This window comes from Aotus nancymaae, unplaced genomic scaffold (assembly GCF_030222135.1).
Source record: "Aotus nancymaae isolate 86718 unplaced genomic scaffold, 86718_ANA_hifiasm-v0.15.2.pri h1tg000003l, whole genome shotgun sequence".
Taxonomy (NCBI): domain Eukaryota; kingdom Metazoa; phylum Chordata; class Mammalia; order Primates; family Aotidae; genus Aotus; species Aotus nancymaae.
The window spans coordinates 44,759,930-44,781,802 of NW_026988414.1; the positions used below are offsets into that span (position 1 = coordinate 44,759,930).

At 39.6% G+C, this 21,873-nt stretch overlaps 1 protein-coding gene across 2 annotated transcripts in view; it reads right to left on the minus strand.

Annotated features, from left to right (window-relative positions):
• Positions 1-21,873, minus strand: part of TEK (TEK receptor tyrosine kinase) — a 116,888-nt gene that overhangs the window by 33,825 nt on the left and 61,190 nt on the right. For both annotated transcript variants that reach the window (XM_021672841.2, XM_021672842.2), the window contains exons 5-9: positions 16,309-16,440; positions 15,693-15,833; positions 9,407-9,535; positions 6,183-6,334; positions 4,054-4,198 (exon numbers count right to left, since the gene is read on the minus strand). In XM_021672841.2, coding sequence (XP_021528516.1) covers positions 4,054-4,198; positions 6,183-6,334; positions 9,407-9,535; positions 15,693-15,833; positions 16,309-16,440 — 699 coding nt within the window. The remainder of the gene's footprint in view (positions 1-4,053; positions 4,199-6,182; positions 6,335-9,406; positions 9,536-15,692; positions 15,834-16,308; positions 16,441-21,873) is intronic.

Below are 21,873 nucleotides of genomic sequence, written 5' to 3' on the forward strand. Positions count from 1 at the left end.
CACATGCCACCATGCCTGGCTAATTTTTGCATTCTTAGCAGAGATGGGGTTTCACCATGTTGGCCAGGCTGGTCTCAAACTCTTGACCTCATGATCTGCCCACCTCGGCCTCCTAAAGTGCTGGGATTACAGGCAGGAGCCACCACACCCGGTCCAAGATGCACATTTTATAACAGCCATTAATGCCAGTCTGTGATACTTTTACAAGGGCTTAAAAATTGCTACAAAAATAAATAAATAAATAAAAATTGCTATAAAGCCTTCCTCTTAGTAATCTTTTTGTTTTTTGCCTTTTAATCATTTTTACTGAGAAAGAATATACATATTACAAAGTGCAGAAATCTTAAGTGTATTTAGCTCAAGAGACTTTACCTATGTGTACACCCATGTAACCACCACTCAGATTAAGATAAAGAATATTCTCAGCCCTCAGAAGGCAACTCTGTGCCCCTTTCCATTCAATATCCTCTATCCAGAGGTAGCTACTTTTTGTCTTCTGTCACTGAAGATTAGTATTCCCTGTTCTTTAGTTTCATATAAATGGAATCGTAAATCATGTACTTTCTTTCACTCATTATCATGTTTGTAAGATTCATCCATATGGTTGAAGGAATTAATTCTTTTTTATTGCTGTTTAATATTCCTCTGCATGATTTTATGGGCTGAATTGCTTTCCCCGCAAATCACATGTTAAAGTCTTAACCCCTAGTACCTCAGGATGTAACTATGTCTGGAGGTAAGGCCTTTAAAAGTTACTTTGTTAATTTGAAATAAGTTTATTAAGGTGTGTCATAATCCAATATGACTGGTGTCCTTATAAGAAGATTAAATTAGGACACAGGTACAAAGAGAAGACCTTATACCTGTGTCCTAATTTAATCTCCCTGTGAAGACACAATGGCCATCTACAAGCCAAGGAGAGAAGTCTCAGAAGAAATAAACTCTGCTGACACCTTGATCTTGGACTTGTAGCCTCAAGAATTATGAGAAAATAAATTTCTGTTGCTTAAGCCACCCAGCCTGTAGTACTTTGTTACGGCAGCCTTAGCAAACTAACACATACAAATATACTACAATTTATATATCCTTTCCAATGTTGATGGACATTTGAGTTAATTTCAGTTTGGGGCTACTTTGAATACAGCTGCTCTGAACATTCTGGAAGATGTCTTCTTTGAACATAGACAGTCATTCTTTTTAGCACGTATCTAGGAGTGGAATTGCTGATTTACAGGGTTTAAGTATATGTTTAGGTTTAGTACATGTTGCCAGTTTTCCAAAGTGATTGTACCAATCTGTAAACACTGGTGGTAAAGTCTAGTATCTGTTTTTTTAAATTCTATTATAAAAGATGCTGATTAAATTCATTAAATTCCCTAATGGCTATTTACATTTTATGGAGGTCAGTCAATGTGACAGCAAAGAGAAAGCAGTGACTTAGGACTGGAGATGCTTCTACACACTGATATCGTGTGCCGTGTCTTTCACTACAACTAAAATCTAGACCAGTGACTCTTCTGTTTGTTCACCACATGGTTTGTTTTGGACTTATGTCCAGGGGTAGCAAACATTCCAAGAAGCTTAAAACTAGAGTAATTTTTCTTGTCTGCATATCATTTCCTTTCTTCCAAGAACATGTAAGATGCACGAAATTATTTTGATCATGTGAATGTTCTACTGAATAAAACAGATTTGGGCTTTTTCCTGTAACCAAAAGTAATAAGAAGGATTCTAATTAAACTTAAGAGTTCCTGCACAGCAAAAGAAACAATCATAAGAGTGAACTGGCAACCAACAGAATGGGAAAAAATTTTTGCAATCTACCCATCTGACAAAGGGCTAATATCCAGAATCTACAAAGAACTAAAGCAGATTTACAAGAAAAAAGCAAACCCATTCAAAAGTGGGCGAAGGATATGAAAAGACACTTTTCAAAAGAAGATATATGTGAGGCCAAAAAATGTATGAAAAAGTGCTCATCATCACTGGTCATTAGAGGAATGCAAATCAAAACCACACTGAGATACCATCTCATGCCAGTTAGAATGGCGATCATTAAAAAATCTGGAGACAATAGATGCTGGAGAGGATGTGGAGAAATACGAACAGTTTTACATTGTTGACGGGAGTGTAAATTAGGTTCAGCCATTGTGGAAGACAGTGCGGCGATTTCTCAAGGACCTAGAAATAGAAATTCCATTTGACCCAGCAATCCCATTACTGGGTATAATCCAAAGGATTATAAATCGTTCTACTATAAGGACACATGCACACGTATGTTCACTGCAGCACTGTTTACAACAGCAAAGACCTGGAACCAACCCCAATGCCCATCAATGATAGACTGGACAGGGAAAATGTGGCACATATACACCATGGAATACTATGCAGCCACAAAAAATGATGAGTTCATGTCCTTTGTAGGGACATGGATGAATCTGGAAACCATCATTCTCAGCAAACTGACACAAGAACAGAAAACCAAACACCGCATGTTCTCACTCATTTGTGGGACTTGAACAATGAGAACACATGGGCACAGGGAGGGGAACGTCACACACTGGGGTGTGTTGGGGGGTGGGGGGCTAGGGGAGAGACAGCGAGGGGCAGGGAGGTTGGGGAGGGATAACACTGGAAGAAATGCCTGATGTAGGTGACAGGGGGATGGAGACAGCAAACCACCATGGCATGTGTGTACCCATGAAACAATCCTGTAAGATCTGCATATGTACCCCGGAACTTATAGTACAATAGAAAACCAAAAAAAAGGGATTCTGAGGTATTTAATATGGATTCTCAGGGCAGAGAATCCAAATCTATGGGGTTGCATTTATGCTACTGTGGTTATTGGCCTTTAAAAATAGATTATGTTCTGAGTATTTACAGCATTTCATTTAAAGAGTTACCTCTGGGATCTCCCAAGAGATTACTAATGAAGTAATGAAGGGGGCCAAACACAAATCAACTTTGGTCACCTCACAGTCTCCTCCTCTGTAACACAAGAGACTCAGAAAGCAAAATGGTCCAGAAGAGATAGTGCTGGGTTTAGAGTCAGGAGACCCAGGTTTAGTACTAAGATTTGTGCTTACGATCTGTGCTACTGTATACAGTTGACCCTTTGTGTATGTGGGTTCACATCTGTGAATCAGCCAACAGTGTATCAAAAATATTCAGAAAAAAATGTCTACACAAAACATGTACAGACCTTTGTTCTTGTCATTATTCTCTAAACAATGCAGGATAGCAACTATTTACAGAGCATTTACAATGTATTAGAAATTACAAGTAATCTTAACCTAGCACCTTTCCTAGAATATACACCAGAGAGCTGTTAGGTATTCTTGTCTAAACAGGTTCATAAGTAACTTCCCAGTTTAAAATTCCTTGCTGTAGCTATATACACCAGCCAAGTCAACGTGGACTTACCTCCATTTTAGTTCTTCCACTCAAGCCACAAATCTACACACAAACACTCAGATTAACTTGAATTTTGAAATACTGATTTATAGCAAGAAAAATGCCCACAGTCCTGAATGTGAAAAGATATTCATGTTAATTATATAGCATAACCTGGGCTACTTATTAAGTGAGTATTCCTCAAAACAGGGATTCTCGAAATCCTTCTCTACAGTCATGAATAGGAAGTCACGATAATGACAACGCCAACTTTCTTGTGAAATAGAATCACTACCACATATACTGTGCCAGACACAATTCCAAGTATTTTATGCATTTAATGAGGCTTCACAATAACCCTAAGAAGTACCTAAAATAATCTTCATTTACAAACAGAGACTCAAAAAGGTAAATTCATTTGTTCAAGGCCACCCACAAGATTATGAACTGTTAAGAGACAAAATCAAACCTGGGACTGTGTGAATCTACAGTTCATACTCTTAATCTCTATTTTTTTAAAGGCTTAGTATCCTGGAAATTACCTCGAAGGTATTTTAGTGGTCACATACATTTCTGTCCAGAAGCAGCACCTTTCCCCAGTAATACGAAAACTTGTGCATCAAGGATACTATCTCTTTTTCTGAAAAATGAACTTACCTTTAACAGAGATGTTGAAGGGCTTTTCCACCATCCCAGCCACTGTGTTTACACTGCAGACCCAAACTCCTGAGTCAGGGGGGAGGATCCGGTGGATGGTGAATATGGCTACTGCGAAATGACCCGTATGGTTAAAGTCTTTTGGCTGAAAAGGTCAAATACAAAAAAATAAAAACTTCTAGGGAGGCATAAACACAAAGGTTCATAACACTGACCCCATCTCATTGTTTAATAAGAAGTTTTCTAGGAGAGATCAAGAAGCTAAATGTAATGCTAATATAATTACTGGCTTATTTCCAAAGCTATTGTAGTAGCCCTGAAAGTTTATTTTGGATTGATGCCCTGTCAGATCCTGCTGTTGTATTTGTGTTTGGGAGTGTGGGGTAAACACTTACAAGCAAGAAGGCTGAAGCATGATTTCTTTTAAACTACTCCTTGTAAGATTTGTTCCTTTCCTGTATAATACCCAGATGGCTGCATGGGATGACAAAGTGGCTTCCTAAGTGTTTGAGAGGCTGTCAAATGTGGAGTACTGGGAAAATCCAGGGTTCTGAAGACAGATGGACCTCTGCCATTTTTTTAAAAGAGACAACACAGTCTTGCTCTGTGGCTCAGGCTCGAGTACAGTGGAGTGATCATAGCTCACTGTAGCCTCAATCTCCTGGCCTCAAGTGATCCTCCCACCTCAGCCTCCCAAATAGCTGGGACTACAGGCATATGCCACCAGGTCCAGCTAACTCTCTCTTTTTTTTTTAGAGATGGGGTCTTACTGTGTTGCCCAGACTGGTCTAAAATTCCTGGCCCAAAGTGATCCTCCTACCTCAGGTTCCCAAAGCACTGGGATTATAGGCATGAGTCACCATATCTAGCCTCTTTGCTATTTTTGACCAATTTTTGAGTTACTTTACTTCACCCAGCCAGTTCCCACTTCTACAAAAAAAAAAAAAAAAGAGAGAGAGAGAGAGAGAAACAGAGAGAGACTAGGCAATGTTAAGTAAGAAGTTACATATAGTATGGTAAACCCTTACTACGTAGCAGCCACTAGTTTCATTAACTCATGAAAAAGCCAACAAGATTTTGGAAGCCATAAATTGGCTTCTTCTACCTGGTGGGTTGTTTGAGTGGAATCAGGGACGTTTAAAACATGGACTCCGGTAATGGTACATTCTACACATTCTTCCCCCAGAAGGTCACTCATCCCTACCTCTGGTCAAGCTGATTTTGTTCATCTTTGACAGAAAAAAGGATGATAACTATTTCTAAATTTTTAGATTAAAAAAATACACCAATATCCTAAGGATCACTTGTAACACAAGAGAAATTTGGGGGGTTCCTGTCTCTGCTGCTTTTGGTATAGCTGGGAGAGAGAAGAAAAGCATGTTCAAAAAGTAGCTTGATCCTTTTAAACAAAAAAGAACTGCTGTGATATTACCCTAACCTGTGGTGAGCATCAACAACGAGGGCTGAGGGAAGAGGTGGGGAGAAACCCAAGGAATGCATTCAGACCTAATGGATTATAGTTTCAGAACTGGAGATGTCGGAGCAGATTCAAGACCTGTCTGTGTAGAGTCTAACGGATCAGGCTGAACTCCCCTCTTCTATGCTCTCCTAATTGTTGCTCCAAAGAGCATAACAGGAGTAGACCAGTCATCCAAACTCCATGTCCTGGTTGCACCTGGTAGCACGTAAATCTGCTGATTCATGGGTTGTAACACCACCTTAGTCTTCCTGATATGAGTAGTTAGAGGTATAGGGACAGTAAGAACAATGCTTTGCACAGACTGACACGTACTTCTCCCCACACTGGCTGGACAGTTCTGCAGGATGTGTGCCATCCTTGGCACTCAGCTCTGTCAGTTCCACTGGGGGCATATTCCCAACCTTGCACTGCAGTACTGGTCAACAGAGGAAATCAGTGAGGCTGCAGTGAGTCAGTTCTCATGATTTATTAAATTTATTCTTTGATAAAATACCCTTTGCCTCTCCAGGGAAAGGGTATTTTATCAAAGCCAACGACATACTAGCCTAGGAGGATGAAAGCACTGAATGAAATCTATCGTTTAGCGGGGTGATGACTACACTGAAAGCATCTCATGGTTTAAGGAGGGCAGATTAAGAATGGCTCTTACATAGAGCACTGTCCCATCCGGCTTCACCAGGGTCATTTCTTCATTAGTAGGTAGCGGCCAGCCAGAAGCTTTGCAAATGGGGTTAAATTTACCACTGTTTACTTCTGTATTATCTGGCAAATCCACTATCCTTGGGGTCATCCTTGGTATGCCTGAAGGAAGAAAACAGCACTGTGAAATCTTAATATTTAACAGAGCCAGCAGCAGTAGTAATAATAAAAATGGCTACTTCAGTAAGTCATGCACTGGGCAAGAATTTTGCAAATATTTTATTGTTTTATCATCACATAAGACATTGTGGATGCTATTGTGATCTCCATTTTGTGGATGAGGAGACAGAGGTTCAGGAGCCCAGATTTAGACTCAGATCTTTATAATCCCAGAGTCCACACTCTTCACCAGAAGGCTGTGCTCTTCACATGGACCAGGGAGGAACAGTCTCAATATTAAAATGATTATCATGGTCGTATCTCCCCTACACTTTGCTGTTCAGTCCCCCGCTTTCTTTTTACATGAATGATTACAAAAACAAAACTAGTTCTTCTTCCACTCAGCAAATAACCCCATGGTATTGCTGATCAACAACACCGTCCTCAGTTTAGACATATGAGAGATGTCTCATTCACTGGGAAGTCTGCAAATGGCAGATAAATAAGAGGAAAAGGTGAATAAAGTTGTTCACCAAAGAAGTACATCCAATAAGTGGAATATAACTTACCCAAATCAATATCTACTCAACAGCCAAATCAGAACTGTTGCTGCCAATACTGAAAGAAGGAAAAGTGTCTGTGGTGTCAACAAAGGTAATGCTGTCCGGATTTCTTGCCTAATATCTACAAGAGAATGAATAACCCTGAAATATGACAATTTTATTCTAAACCATAGGGTCTTAGAAAACTTTGGACCATTTGTAATGGAATGTGAGACAGGTATGAAAGTTTTCCAACACTCAGTAAACAATATAGGTGATAGAGATGCCCTCAGAGCAGCAGTAACTACAGACTGTTCCTTACCAGTGGTGGGAAGAGGCGGGGTCAATAATGACATTTTACACTGATATCCTACTTCTCAGGCCTAGAATAAAATGGGTAAAGGTGTGAAGGAGAAGGGAAAGAGTGCCAATAATTACAAGGTTATTCCTTGATATATCTGTAAACTTGGGAAGATTATGGAAATATGCCAAATTTTCAGCCTAAGTAGCTATTTGAATAGGAATTGAAAAACATATTTTGACACTTTTAAAGCATTTCTTTCCTTCATCATCCCCTTGTATTTTCTGAAGTTGGATGGAGGTGAAGGTGGAGGTGCTGGTGGTGAAGGAGGATGTGGTGGATGTGCTGGAAATCTGGAAAGGGTGCTACTCTCTGAAAGCCCTAGTGGCACCCTGGTTAACCTGTCCTACATTCTCCCATCAGAATGCACTCCTTTTGCAGCAACAGCAGAAGGGAACAGAAAGGAAGGAGCCAAGTATAAAATTCAAATCCTTAAACTTGTTAGTTGCCCATCTTCAATACCATCCCCTAGAAGCCCCAAGGCATTCCGTTCCCTTTCTAACCACTCCCTGATTTCTGTTCTCTAGTAAAGTCCAGGCTTGACAAAAGAAGAAAAAGTATAATAAAGTTTAAGGGCTATGAGAAAACACTTGCTAGCATCCCACCCCCACTCCCAATATTTGTTCTGATTTTTAAAATAACAGAAAAAAGACCATAGCTGTATTGAGTGTAGATTTCACTGGATATATGTTTATTTCAATGGCATTTATATTTATATTATTGAAAAAGCAACATATATTTATAATTTAAGTTTGAAAATACATATGTCTGCTTCTTTTAATTTTAAAAAGTATATTCCAGGGCTGTGGATAGCAAACGTTTCCTGTAAAGACAGCAAATATAGTCAGCTTTGCAAGCCATGTTTTCCGCCCTTGTAGTACAAAGGCAGCCACAGGCAACAGATTATTAGTGAATGGGTGCGGCTGTGATCCAAAAATTTTTTCTTTATAATAACAGACGGTGAGAAACAAAAAGGAATGAAATACTGAGACATGCTACACCACAGATAAACCTCAAAAAAGGTCTGGCAAATGAAGCTAGTTACAAATAATGCTATATTATATGATCCTATTTATAGCATATAAAATGTCACGAACAGGCAATCTACAGAGACAGAAGATACAGTTGACCCTTGAACAATATGGGCTTGAACTGCACAGGTCCACTAATGTGGATTTTTTTTTTCAATAGATGTATTGGAAAATGTTTTGGAGATTTGAGATAATTTGAAAAAACTCACTGACAAACTGTGTAGCCTAGAAACATCAAAAAAAAATTAAGAAAAAGGTATGTCATGAAAGCCTAAAATATATATAGATACTAGTCTATATGTTAATTGACTATGTTATGGGTAAGGCATCTTGTTAACGGTAGTCTATTAGTAGTTAAGCCTTTGGGGAGTCAAAAGTTATACGTGGATTTTCTACTGTGAGGAGGGTTAGTACCTCTATCCCCCATGTTGTTCAAGGTCAACTGCAAATTAATGGTTGCCAGAAATTAGGAGAATTGGAGAACGGATGTTTCTGCTAATGGGTATAAGGTTTCTTTTGGTATGATGAATATGTTGCAAAATTAGATTATGGCAATGATTGCACAGCTCTGTAAACATACCAAAAACCATTGAATTGTACATTTTAAAAAAGGTAAACATTTTGATATAAAAATTGTTATCTCTATACCGCTGTTTTTAAAAAGATAGTGGGCTGAATTTAGTCTGTGGGTTAAAGTTTGCTGACTCCTGCTGGAGACTAATTTCTGAACTAGAACTACATACAATTTCATTTTGAGCATAATCTTTTCTATTTATTTTATTCTTTCTATTGCTTTAAAAATATCCTCTGTTTAAATTCATTCCAAATTGCTCTTTCTCTGCTATGCATGTCCAGGGAAAAGCCTGCTCCTAGAGAAAGGAGCAGAAGAGGCAGGCAGAGCTGGCCAGTCATCACTTAAGCTGCTACAGAGAACACATGATTTATTCCTAGTGGCAAGAGAAATAAAGGCTACGATTAGGTTCAGTAGAGAAGAATTAAAATGCTGTGCCTTAAAATTTAGAATAAATTATTCTCAACTTCCGGATGGAAAGAAAAGAGGTCTGAGGATCTTGAGATGCTGGCACAAGCTCAGTTCAGACATGCTGAACATGACCCTGACTACAGTGTTACCTTGCTTTACCTTCTCTCTCACACTGGACCCCTTGGCGTCCTGGAGAGCAGAGACATCCTCTGAAGCGATCACACATCTCCCCATTGCTGCAGCTGCACCTGAGCTTACAATCTGGCCCATAAAAACCAGGGTGGCATGCTGTAAACAAAGACATCAAAAAAACAGTATTAATACTGGGGAAGAGAGGAAACTAAGGCTGCAGGTGCCTAGTTTCATTTTTCTCTAAGCCATCAACTTTGCTGATTTGTGTAAGGTAGGGTGGAATTTATCCGAATTACCAGGAACTTAAAAAGCTGGGGAGTTCTGCCTCCAAAAAAAGTTGAATAAGCTTCTATCAGGCCAACTTTTTTGTAGATACAACTACATTTAGAAAACAACTTCCTGAAAGCACTGAAGAGTAGGATAGGAAGAAACAAAGACCTGGAAGATTCTGGAGAAGAACTAAAATTTGGAAGATGGGAAAGATGTGTTTCCCATTTTTCAGCTTTTAGCCTAACTGTTAGGTACAGTTGACACCATATATGGAAGCTAAGACTCCAAAGAAAACCTGCAGTCTTACTGGCCTGATGAATCAGAGGACAGAGTCAGGAAAACCACAGCCACTGGAAAGAGAGGGGAAAACCCAGAAAGAGAGTCAGAGAAAAGTCCCAGATCTTCTGCTGATCCTTGATCTGTGCATGCTCAGTACAGACTCAAAGCAGACCAGCTAAAGAGAAAAGAACTAAACTGATAGTTTGACCTGATTCCTAACAGTGAGAGAGTGGTTTGAATCCTACCAAGTTAGTTGCCTGCTAAAACAAAACAAAATCAACATTCCTGAAAGATTATATCATATTCCAGAGTCTCCACAATGTAACATTTTCAATGTCCAAGATACAATCCCAAGAAGAAATGGAGAATTAAGGTCCATTTTTTTCAGAAAAAAGAAAAAACAGAGACCAACTGTGATGAGCCAGATGTTGGAATAGACAAGAATTTTAAAACAACTGTAATAACTATGCTCAGTGAGGTAAAAGAAGATATGTTCATAACAAATGAAACAATAAGAAACTTCAGCATGGAAAGAGAAAGTATTTTTCAAAGCAAAAAAAAATTCCAAAACTGAAAAACACAATATTTGAAATCAAATAATCACTGTATATGGACTTAGCAACAGAATGGAGATGACAAAAGAAAGAACCAATAAACTTGAAGCTACATTGATAACCAATCTGAAGAAGAAAAGTAGGGAAAAGGTTGGAAAAAGATGATTTTATCTCTAGAGGCCCATGAGACAATATCAAAACATCTAACACACGTGTAATTGGAGGTCAAAAAAGGATCAGAGAGAAAGGGTTAGAAAAAATATTTGAAGAAATAATGGTTTAAATTCCCCCAATTGGTTGAAATTTACACATTCAAAAGACTGTTAAGCCCTTAGAAGAATAAATATAAAGAAAACTATGCATTGGCACATCATGGTTAAACCTCTAAAAAGTAAAAATCAAGATAATTTAAAATGTTAGCTTTTTAAGCCTGTTTCTTTATAGCAGAGTATTTAAGTCATTCTAATTATGTTTTGGTACTTAAAATAAGCTCCTGGAGGATAGGGTAGAAGCATTACTTTCCCTTGGAGCTCACTAAACCTTCCAAGACAATTGTTAGAATTTGGGATATGGCAAATGGATTCTGTTAACTGGCTATCTTTATTTTGGTCAACTGTAACATTACTAGAAGGCTTCTAACCAAAATTAATGCAAAAGCTTGTGTTTTAGGGCTCTGATGATTTGTTTCCATTTTGTATTTTATTCACCCAGCTAAAATGCAGTCTTTATTTTTAGTATCAATCACAACTAAGTTATCTACAAACTCAATACAATTACTATCAAAATTGCAATGGAAGTTTTCACAGAAATAGAAAAAAACAAATCTAAAATTTATATTGAACCACAGAAGGCCCAGAATAGCCAAAGCAATATTGAGCAAGAAGAACAAAGCTAGAGACATCACATTACCTGATTTCAAAATAAAAGCTGTAGTAATATAAACAGTATGGCATTGGCATAAAAACAGATGTATAGACCAATGGAACAGAATTGACAGCCGAGAAATAAATTTACACATTTACAGTTAACTAATTCAACAAAGATATGAAGAACACACAGCAGGGAAAGGTTAATCTCTTCAATAAATGGTCCTGGGAAAACTAGATAACCACAAGCAGAAGAATGGAATTAGAACCCCATCTCATATGATATTCAAAAATCAATACAAAATTGACTAAAGACACAATATAAGACCTGAAATTGTAAAACCACTAGAAGAAAACAGAGGAGAAAAGCTTCTTAATATTGATCTGGGCAATGATTTTTTGGATATGACTTCAAAAGTACAGACAACAAAAGCAGAAATAGACAAATGTGATTACATCAAACTAAAAAGCTTCTGCACAGCAAAGGAAACAATCAACAGAGTGAAGTGACAATGTATGGAACAAGAAAATGTATTTCCAAAGTATACGCCTGAGAGGTTAATAACCAAAATATATAAGGAACTCAAACAACTTAATAGTAAAAAAAAACCTGATTAAAAAACAGACAAAGGACCTGAATAGACATCTGTTTTTGTTTTGTTTTGTTTTGTTATTTTTGAGGCAGAGTTTCACTCTTTTTGCCCAGGCTAGAGTGCAGTGGCATGACCTTGGCTCACAGCAATCTCTGCCTCCCAGATTCAAGCAATTCTCCTGCCTCAGCCTCTTGAGGAGCTGGCATTACAGGCATCCACCACCATGCCCAGCTAATTTTGTATTTTTAGTAGAGACAGGGTTTCTCCATGTTGGTCAGGTTGGTTTCAAACTCCCACCTCAGGTGATCTGCCCCTCCTCGGTCTCCCAAAGGGCTGTGGGATTACAGGCATGAGCCACTGCACCCGGCCAGCATCTCTTAAAAGAAGACATACAAATGGCCAACAGGTATATGAAAAATATTCAACATCACTGATCATCAGGGAAATGAAAATCAAAACCACAATGAGATATCACATCACACCTGTCATAATGGCAAGGATATAGATAAAAGGGAACCCTTATATGCTATTGGTGGGAATGTAAATTGGTATAGTTATTATGGAAAACAATATGGAAGTTCTTCAAAACACTCAAAATAGAATTACCATATGATCTGGCAATCCCACTTCTGGGTATATATCCAAGAGAAATGAAATCACTATCTCTAAGAGACATCTGTAGTCCCATGTTCACTGCAGCATTGCTTACTGTAGCCAAAATAGGGAATTGACCAAGTGTCCATCCATGGATGAATGGATAAAGAAAATTTGGTGTATACACATATATAATGGCATATTATTCAGCCTTTGAAAAGAAGGAAATTCTGTCATTTGCAGAAACATGGATGAACCTGGAGGACATTGTACTAAGTGAAATAAACCAGGCATAGAAAGACCAATACTGTAAGATCTCTTCTATACATGCAATCTAAAAATGTCAAACTTATAGAAGCAAAGCAGCATAGTGGTTCCCAGGGACTGTGGAGTGGAGGAAATGGGGAGATGCTGGTCAAATGGCGGAAAATTTTAATTTTGCAGGAATAGTAAGTTTTGGAGTTCTAATATACAACATGTTGGCTAAACTTAATATTACTGTATTGTATACTTGAAATGTGCTGAGAGATCTTAAATGCTGTCACCACACCCACAAACACACAGTAACTGTGTGAGGTGGTGGATATGTTAAGTAGCTTAATAGCAGTAATAGTTTCACAATGTATACGTATTTCAAAATATCACATTTTGTACCTTAACAACATACAATTTTTACTTAGCAATTAGACCTCGATAAAGCTGGAAAAAAAATCACAACTTCTTACTCAAAGCAGATGGTAGGAAGGTTGAGAACTATTAATAAGCATAAAGGAAATCTGACTACTAAAATCAAGTTTCTATTGTGATGGCAGAAGACCGTAAAACATCATGAAGCCTGATTTTTTAGTTTCTAGTACACACTGGCACTTTCTTCCTGGCAGAGGGCTCTGAATGACTGAATGATCATATATTCGCACAGTGGAATTCCCCTATTCTCTTTATTGTCCCCACTATTTGCTTCAAAAATTTCTATTATTGCTTATTTCCTCAAATAGAAACCAACCCTGATAATGTACAATCTATTGGTGACTATTCTAAATCCTGGACTATTAGAGGAGACAGTGTCCTTAAGTAGTGATGTTTAGAAATGTCTCCTTGCTTTCCTACTGCTTTTTGGATGGATTGAACAGGATAGTGACTGTTGAAAGGAGTCTGGAAGTATATTAGAACAGTTCTATTCATAAGATCATGGTGATTTTCTTGAGCGAGAAATGGGCTAGGATGAGTTCATGAAATGTACTCATAAACGTGGGCCCAGAGACACAGTCACTATGAAGCTGATGACGTTTATGGTCTAGAGACTGCCTGCATGCACCCCTCCCTGGGCCCTAGCAAAGTGTTCACAGTTTGCATAAGATTTTAATTTTTTTTTTTTTAAAAAAGAGGGATCTGCCCCTGCCTGGAGTCACCTTTTACCTTAAGATGCACATTTCCGAGGCCAGATGGGATTCCTCCACTGCTGTGGCTCACTCCATGTTCCAGGGGGCAGACATAGCATTTGGAGGGAACTGAATGAGGTATTGCAGGTGGCAGGAGCTAACTTTTGTGTGACTCTCCTCTTTGTCCTCCTCCTCCAAGCCCCTGGAGCTGTGCTGTTCAGTACAGTTCACCACTGGCTATGGAACCCTTAAAATATGCTAGTCCAAATTGAAATTTCAAAGACTTACTATGAAAAAGGGAGTGTAAAATGTCTCATTAATATTTTTTGCTATTGATTACATGTTGAACTGGTAACATTTTTAACATATTGGGTTACATAATATATAAAAATTATTTCACCTATTCTTCTTCACCGTTTTAATATGGACACTAGAAAATTTTAAATTCTATATGTGAATGGCTTACATTTCTACTGAACTGCTCTGCCCTGGAGCATGGTTATCAAGTTGCTGGGACCCTATCAAAGCTACCTTTAGTGCTGGATATGGGAAAAGCTGACTTTGTGAGATAAACACTGAAGAGACTTTGAGCTCTGGCTAATTCACAACATTCATATACATTAGGGAGGTTCTGTCATATTTGTCTACAGGTTCATGTTGAGCTCCTGTGTGACAGTAGATGTGAAACACATACTGAAAAGTAGATGTCAGATGCACTCCGTCAAGCCCAGTCAAACAGGAAAGCATAATTTAGAAAGGGCAGAGGGACTCTGAGTAGGTGAGGTTAGTATTGCTCGCATAAGGTCCACAGCAGGTAAGATTTTAACTTCTTCGATTTTTGAGCCCCCAAATCCTGTCTGGATCTAACCTAAAAGCTCTGATTTTGATTTCCCCTTTTTTTTTTTTTTAAGAGACAAGGTCTCACTCTGTTGCCCAGGCAGGAGTGCAGTGGTGCAATCACAGCTCACTGCAGCTTCAAACTTCTGGGCTCAAGGGATCCTCCTGCCTCAGCCTCCTGAGTAGCTGGGATAATAGACACGCACTACCACGCCCAGCTAAAGCTGTGATTTTATGATTCACTGAAAAAAACAAGTTTTCTATGGTCTTCCTACTCAAAGCGTGGTCTGAAAACTGACAACATCAAAACTGCTTGGGAGCCTGTTAGAAATGCAGAACCTCGGGCCCCAGTGCATACATACCAAATCAGAATCCATACTTTAGTGAGATCCCCTAGGTGATAGTTATAAGAAGTACTTTCTTTCCTTTTTTTTTTTTTTTTTTTTTGAGACGGAGTTTTGCTCTTGTTACCCAGGCTGGAGTGCAATGGCGTGATCTCGGCTCACCGCAACCTCCGCCTCCTGGGTTCAGGCAATTCTCCTGCCTCAGCCTCCTGAGTAGCTGGGATTACAGGCATGTGCCACCATGCCCAGCTAATTTTTTTTATTTTTAGTAGAGACAGGGTTTCACCATGTTGACCAGGATGGTCTCAATCTCCTGACCTCGTGATCCACCCGCCTCGGCCTCCCAAAGTGCTGGGATTACAGGCGTGAGCCACCGCGCCTGGCCTGAGAAGTACTTTCTATGCAGTCCAATTTTTTTTATGGTGAAAGTATAATTTACATTAGATGAAAACATCTATGATTCAAAATCCTGTCGTCCAGTAGTGGGTAGCTGACTAAGCAATCCAGGTATAACCTATATTGTGATTTCCAGCAAACTGGATCTTCTTTGTATGCCTGCTAGAACATTTTCTGTACAAGGGTGTGATTAATGCATACCTTCATTGCACTGCAGACCCTTCCAGCCTGTGGCACAGGAACACCCATAGGGGTCAGGGAGACAGATCACATAAGACTTGCATCCATCTTGTCCACTGCACCTTTCGTTACAAGTTCTGCCAAATGTGTGCAGTTCACAAGCTTTTGGGAGGAAAAGAAAAGACGATTCGGAGTCAAATATGAAACCCTTTGAAATACATAATTCTTTGGATTCATTTCTCCTAGTTTAGTGAATAAGGGAAATAGTCAAATCTCAGCTGTGGCATGGGTAGGATAAGCACACCCTTCTTGCCCATTTTACTGATAATGAAACTGCCCCACAGAGAGGACAACAGGGACATCACTCACAATCATGCTGGTGTGTGCACTGTGCAAACCTAGGGGGCGGCATTCACATTGTAAATATCATAGATCTGTATATTTATTATAACTTTCCAATGGTTGGCAATAAAGAACCTTTAGGAAAAGTCACCTTTTTCTCATTTACACGGAGGTACCATCTGGACTAACAGGCCATTTAGCTTCCATTCCCATCTGTGTCCAGATCTAAAATTCTAGATCCAGAAACAATGGCTTTTTAAATCCGCAGCTTACTTACCAAGTACCCTTGGCTTACCCTTCTCACATGTCCTTCCCATAAACCCAGGAGGGCAAATGCATTCTCCAGTATCTTCGTGGCAGACACCATTGTTCATACAAGCAGTACAGCGACGGTTACATTCAGGTCCCCACTTCTGAGCTTCGCATCCTTTTGTTAAGGAAAACAAGGCTGTGGTGAGTAAAGCACATTCACTCAACAAATCTTTATTGAGCACCTATTATGTGTCAGTCACTTCAGTGGACACCAGTGGAAACTGGTGAATGAAGATAAAATACGGGCTCTGCTCTCTAAAAGCTAATAGTTTAATATGGGAGACAGACATGTAAACAGGAAATTGTGATAGAAACAAAGACAAAAAGTACCTAACTCTGTCTGGGGGATAAGAGAGGGCATGAAGGAAGGCTTCCCAGAGGATGTGGTATGCAGGCTGAATCTGCAGGACAACCTAAGCGGCAAAGAAGATAAGGCTGGAGAGTGTGTTCCAGGCAAAGGCAAGGCATAGGAAGAGACCATGGCATGTCCAGGGAGCTGCAGGCGTGGTTATAGGCTGGAGCCGTAATTTTCAAAGCGTGGTCTCTGACCAGTAGCAACCTCATCCTCTGGGAATCTGTTAGAAGTGCAAATCCCAGACCCCACCCAACCACCCAGCCATGACCTACTGAATGAGAAATTCTGGAAGTGGCCTAGTAATCTGTGCTTAACAAGCCCTCCAGGTGACTCTGACATATGCTAGAGTTGGAGAACCTCTGGCCTGGAGTATGTGGAGGAGGGATAAGGGCGAAAGGAGAACTAGTAGCTGGGACCAGTAGCCTCCACCTATTTTTCAGCTGGAAAACCATATAAGAAGTGAAACAAGATAGGCAAAACCTGAAGTACAAGGACGGTAAAATCCTTCGAGATTCACATTTCTTGGCCACTTCTAATACTTGGTGATTTTTGATTGTCAATTAGGTCCTAGGATAGCTTCTAATATAAGGAAAACCCGGGGGGTTGGAATGACCCTTCGTGGTCAGGTCAGGAATTCAGTTTCATTTCTCATCTGAAGGAAACTAGTGTCTTTGTCCTGTTAGCATGGTGGTAAGCTTGGGCCTGTGCCTACAGCTGATGTAACGTTATAAATTTATTTGGTAAGTACTCCTGGTTATCAGTATTTTCTCTACAGTAATCAAGAAGACTGCCAACACACATAATTCCTTACAGTCTTCCACTTAATAGATAAAGGTACAAAATGTCTAAAAGCTAATATTTATATTCTTCAATACGTAGAGGGAAACAGGTTTTGAACAATTAGTGATTTCCTTAGAGCCAGACCGCAGGTTATTTGCACATGTTGAAAACAATGGTGGCAGGCAATGTAGATGAAAATGAGTTTCCTGTGACATTAAACTGTACCTAGCCCTGTACTTACCTACAGACCTACTTCTCATCCCAGGAAAGAAGAAAAAATAAAGCTTTAGGGAATAATCGGGGTGATTTCTTGGGGATGGAGAGGTCAGGAAGAGTCTGCTGATAAGCAACAAGTATGCAATTAGGCATCTATTTTCTTCAAAGGCTTTGTGATTCTGTATTTTATGAAACCCTATTTCGTGGCATACAGAGAAAAATTCTGTATTATGAAAATTTTGCCAGAGAACAAATCTATACAGAAAAGAAAATCCTATGAAGATTGTGATTTTTTATAAAAAGTCTTTAAGCACCGAGTGTTTCTAGGTTTCAATTCATCCTGGAGAGATGGTGATATGGTCTGGCTGTGTCCCCACCCAAATCTTATCTCCAACTGTAATCCTCACATGTTGAGGGAGGGACCTAATGGGAGGTGATTGGATCATGGGGGGTGATTTCCCCATGCTGTTCCTGATAGTGAGTGAGTCTGCATGAGGGCTAATGGTTTTAAAGTGTGGCATTTCCTGCTTTGCATGCACAGGCTCACTCTCTCTCCTGCCGCCTTGTGAAGAAAGTGCTTGCTTCTCCTTTGCCTTCTGCCATGAATGTAAATTTTCTGAGGCCTCCCTAGCCATGCAGAACTGAGTCAATTAAACCTAACTGAGTCAATTAAACCACTTTTCTTTATAAATTACCCAGTCTCAGGTACTTCTTTATAGCAGTGTGACTATTAACTAATACAGACACCCTACAGTTAAGAGAAATGGACATGTGCCTTCACCTGTATCCCATTTCTTCATAAATATCAAAGAACTCACACTGGGGAGAAATATTCTTAAATGGGATGACTGTGATCCAACTTAACTTTCTTAGAATGATTTTAGATATTAGCTGTGCTCCTCAAATTGTTTCATTAAAATACTCCTAACCACAAAGCGGAATGAACACATACTTCTAGCAAACTGAAAAGAGACAGCTTGGATATCAAAATGTGTTTCAAATCTTTTATTTTCTCTTTAAAGCTCAGTCGAATTTTACATTCTAGTCTATACTAGTCATGTCTGTTTTGATACTAATTTTTTTTTAAAGCTTTAAGCCTTTTACCACTGTGTTGTGATATAAGAAATATATATTATACATATAGTCTCTTAATATATAAATAGTCTCGTCCCTGTTTCCTGGCACAGAGTTCCTAAAACCCCTAGAATCTCTGGAGTGATGAGAGTACCTTTTGTTTGCCAATGAGAGGACTGGTGGCTGGCGGCCCCTAGACAGCTTCAGGATGAGAGCCAGTCACCAGAAATACCAGGGCATGATTACAGAGTTGTGACACTCAGCCTATCCCCCCAATCTCTAGGGAGGGGCTGAAGATTGAATATTAAATTGATCAGTGGCCAGTGATTTAATCAATTATGCCTACCTAATGAATCCTCCACAAAAACCCACAAGGACAGGATTCAGAGAGCGTCATGATCACTGAACACATGGAGGTTCCTGGAAGGTGATGTACCTAGAGAGCCCACGGAAGCGCTGCACCTACTCCCCATATCTTGCCCTGTGCATCTCTTCCACCTGGCTGTTCACCTTAATATTTGTAATATTCCCTGTAAATTTTCATAAGATGGTAAATGTGTTTCCCTGAGTTCTGTGAGCCCTTCTAGCAAATTAACCCAACCCAAGAGGGAGTCTCACCACCAATTAATGATATACGGTCAGTCAGAGACACAGGTTGCAATCTGGGGCTCGCAACTGGCATCTAAAGTGGGGGTAGTCTAATAGGACTGAACATGTAACTTGTAGGGTCTGATACTATTTCCCAGTAGAGTCAGAACTGAGTAACTATAGGATACCCAATTGATTTCTACTAGAGAACTAGATAGGGTGCAAGGAAAAATCCCTACACATCTGGTGTTCAGTGAGAACAGAGATTAGGAAAAACACTTTGATCTTCCTATCTCAAACAACTATATATCAACATATATAGATATGTCTGACACTCCTAAAAGATGTATGCCATTTACCCTCTGAGTACACCTAGTACATGGTGTTATATCAGACCCCAAAGAAACCAAATGAAATGAATGCAAATTTCTTCTTTGCCATTCCGACTCTCCTGAGTAGTAGAATAAAAGAGGATATCACTTGCTTCTTCCAAGTCAACAGAAACTTCACGTAAAGGTAACTGTGAAGCAAGCCATTAGAAGCTGAACATAGGCCGGGCACGGTGGCTCACGCCTATAATCCCAGCACTTTGGGAGGCCGAGGCGGGCAGATCATGAGGTCAGGAGTGTGAGACAATCCTGGCCAACATGGTGAAACCCCATCTCTACTAAAAATACAAAAATTAGCCAGGTATGGTGGAGGGTGCCTGTAATCTCAGCTACTTAGGAGGCTGAGGCAGGAGAATTGCTTGAACCCGGGAGGCAGAGGTTGCAGTGAGCCAAGACCGTTCCATTGCACTCCAGCCTGGTCGACAGATCGAGACTCGGTCTCAAAAAAAAAAAAAAAAAAGAAACTGAATATTTTAGTTTTGCTATCATCGTAAATTATATATATATTTTTTAAGATTCATCTTACAAAAAGGCTGCTCTGACATTTAATAGAAGTCAAGCACAGTAGTTATCTAGAAGGAAACAGGTCCTGGGTACATGGAAAGATTCCTCTCAACTCAAGCTCAAATAGTCCTGCCTATAAAACACCCTGTTACATTTTATGCCCATAGAGGTGGTTAAGCATGGAGCATAAACTAGATGAACCACACTTTTCATAATTCTATTGTCATTTTTCAATGTTTATTTAGCTAATTATACATGTACCTACTCTGACTAGGAACGACCCAAGGGACAGAGATTTATTTTATGATCCTGTATTCTCAACACCAACAAAATTCTTGGCACAGAGTTATAATCAACATATTTTGTTAAATGAATGGGGGAACATAATGCAAAGCAAATTAATTAGAGATAGCAATCATTGGAGGAATGACAGAGAAGCCCAGGTAATTAGACCTGAAGACTTAAATATTTAGTATTATAAATACCTGATATAGCTGGGGAAAATTCTGGACAAATCGTTTTCTTTCTATTCATCAAGTTCCTATAAAAATTATAGGAAAATGTAATGTTGATATTTATGCCCCACTTCAATAGTTATAATGGGGAAAAAAGTTTTTACTAGTCCTAACTCTCCCATTTTTCAAAACTGAAAATAAAAATCACATTTAAGAGTTAAATGACCTGGGAAGTGTGGGATTTACAGGAGGCAATGTTTAATTACATGTTAGTCTAACCCAAGATGTCCAACTCATCCCCCTAGAGCAGACACCTTTCAGTGAGACTGCTTTACTCATTGCGGTCTCCTTTTTTATATGGATGCTCATGCTGTGTAAATGTGAGTTTCTAGTGCCTTTAACCTGCAGTATGTGGCTCCACCCTTGTCTATAGCTCACTGGTCTAGGCTGATAGACATCTAATATATGTTAGGCCAATTTAATTCTTTATCCTGGAAATTCAAAATTTGGAAGTAAAAGAAACATTGCTGAAGCTGAGTCATGGTGAAAGCCGCATCTTAGAGAGAAAGCCCATTCCTCTACCTCCTCACACCCCTCACTGTAAGGCCGGTTGCCTCGCTGGGAGCTCGGACGCACACCCCCCCACCTTTTGTCCGAAAGCTCGGACATGCTCAGGCATGTTCCCTTCTCCCCTTCTCACACAGCCTGGCTTTCCCTTAAAGAACCCAGTATGCAAGTGGGGTCTTGTGATTCTAGTCAATAGTAGCCAAGTCTTTCTAGCCAATAGCAGCCAAGTCTTTCTAGCCAATAGCAGCTGAGTAATTCTAACCAATAGCAGCCAAGTTCTGTATGCAAACAAAGGTTTATAACCTTATCCAATAGTAATCCTGCTCTCCCACAACCAGTTGAGCTCCTTCACTCCCTATAAAACCCCACATCTGAGAGGATTCTGTGCGACTTCTCTGGCCCCTCCTGTCGGACCGCAGAACCTCGCCAGGGAGCCTGAACAAACTCTTCATATTGGATCTTCTTGTGTTGGTCTCAGTTTCTTCTTTTTAAACTCGGCAAGAACCCAAGAACAAACCTTACACTCACCACTGAGCCTCAGCTCTTCCTTGAAGCGTATCTTTTCTGGAACTTGCTTTGCAGTGTTTTTTTGAGATAGGGTCTTGCTCTTTTGCCCAGGC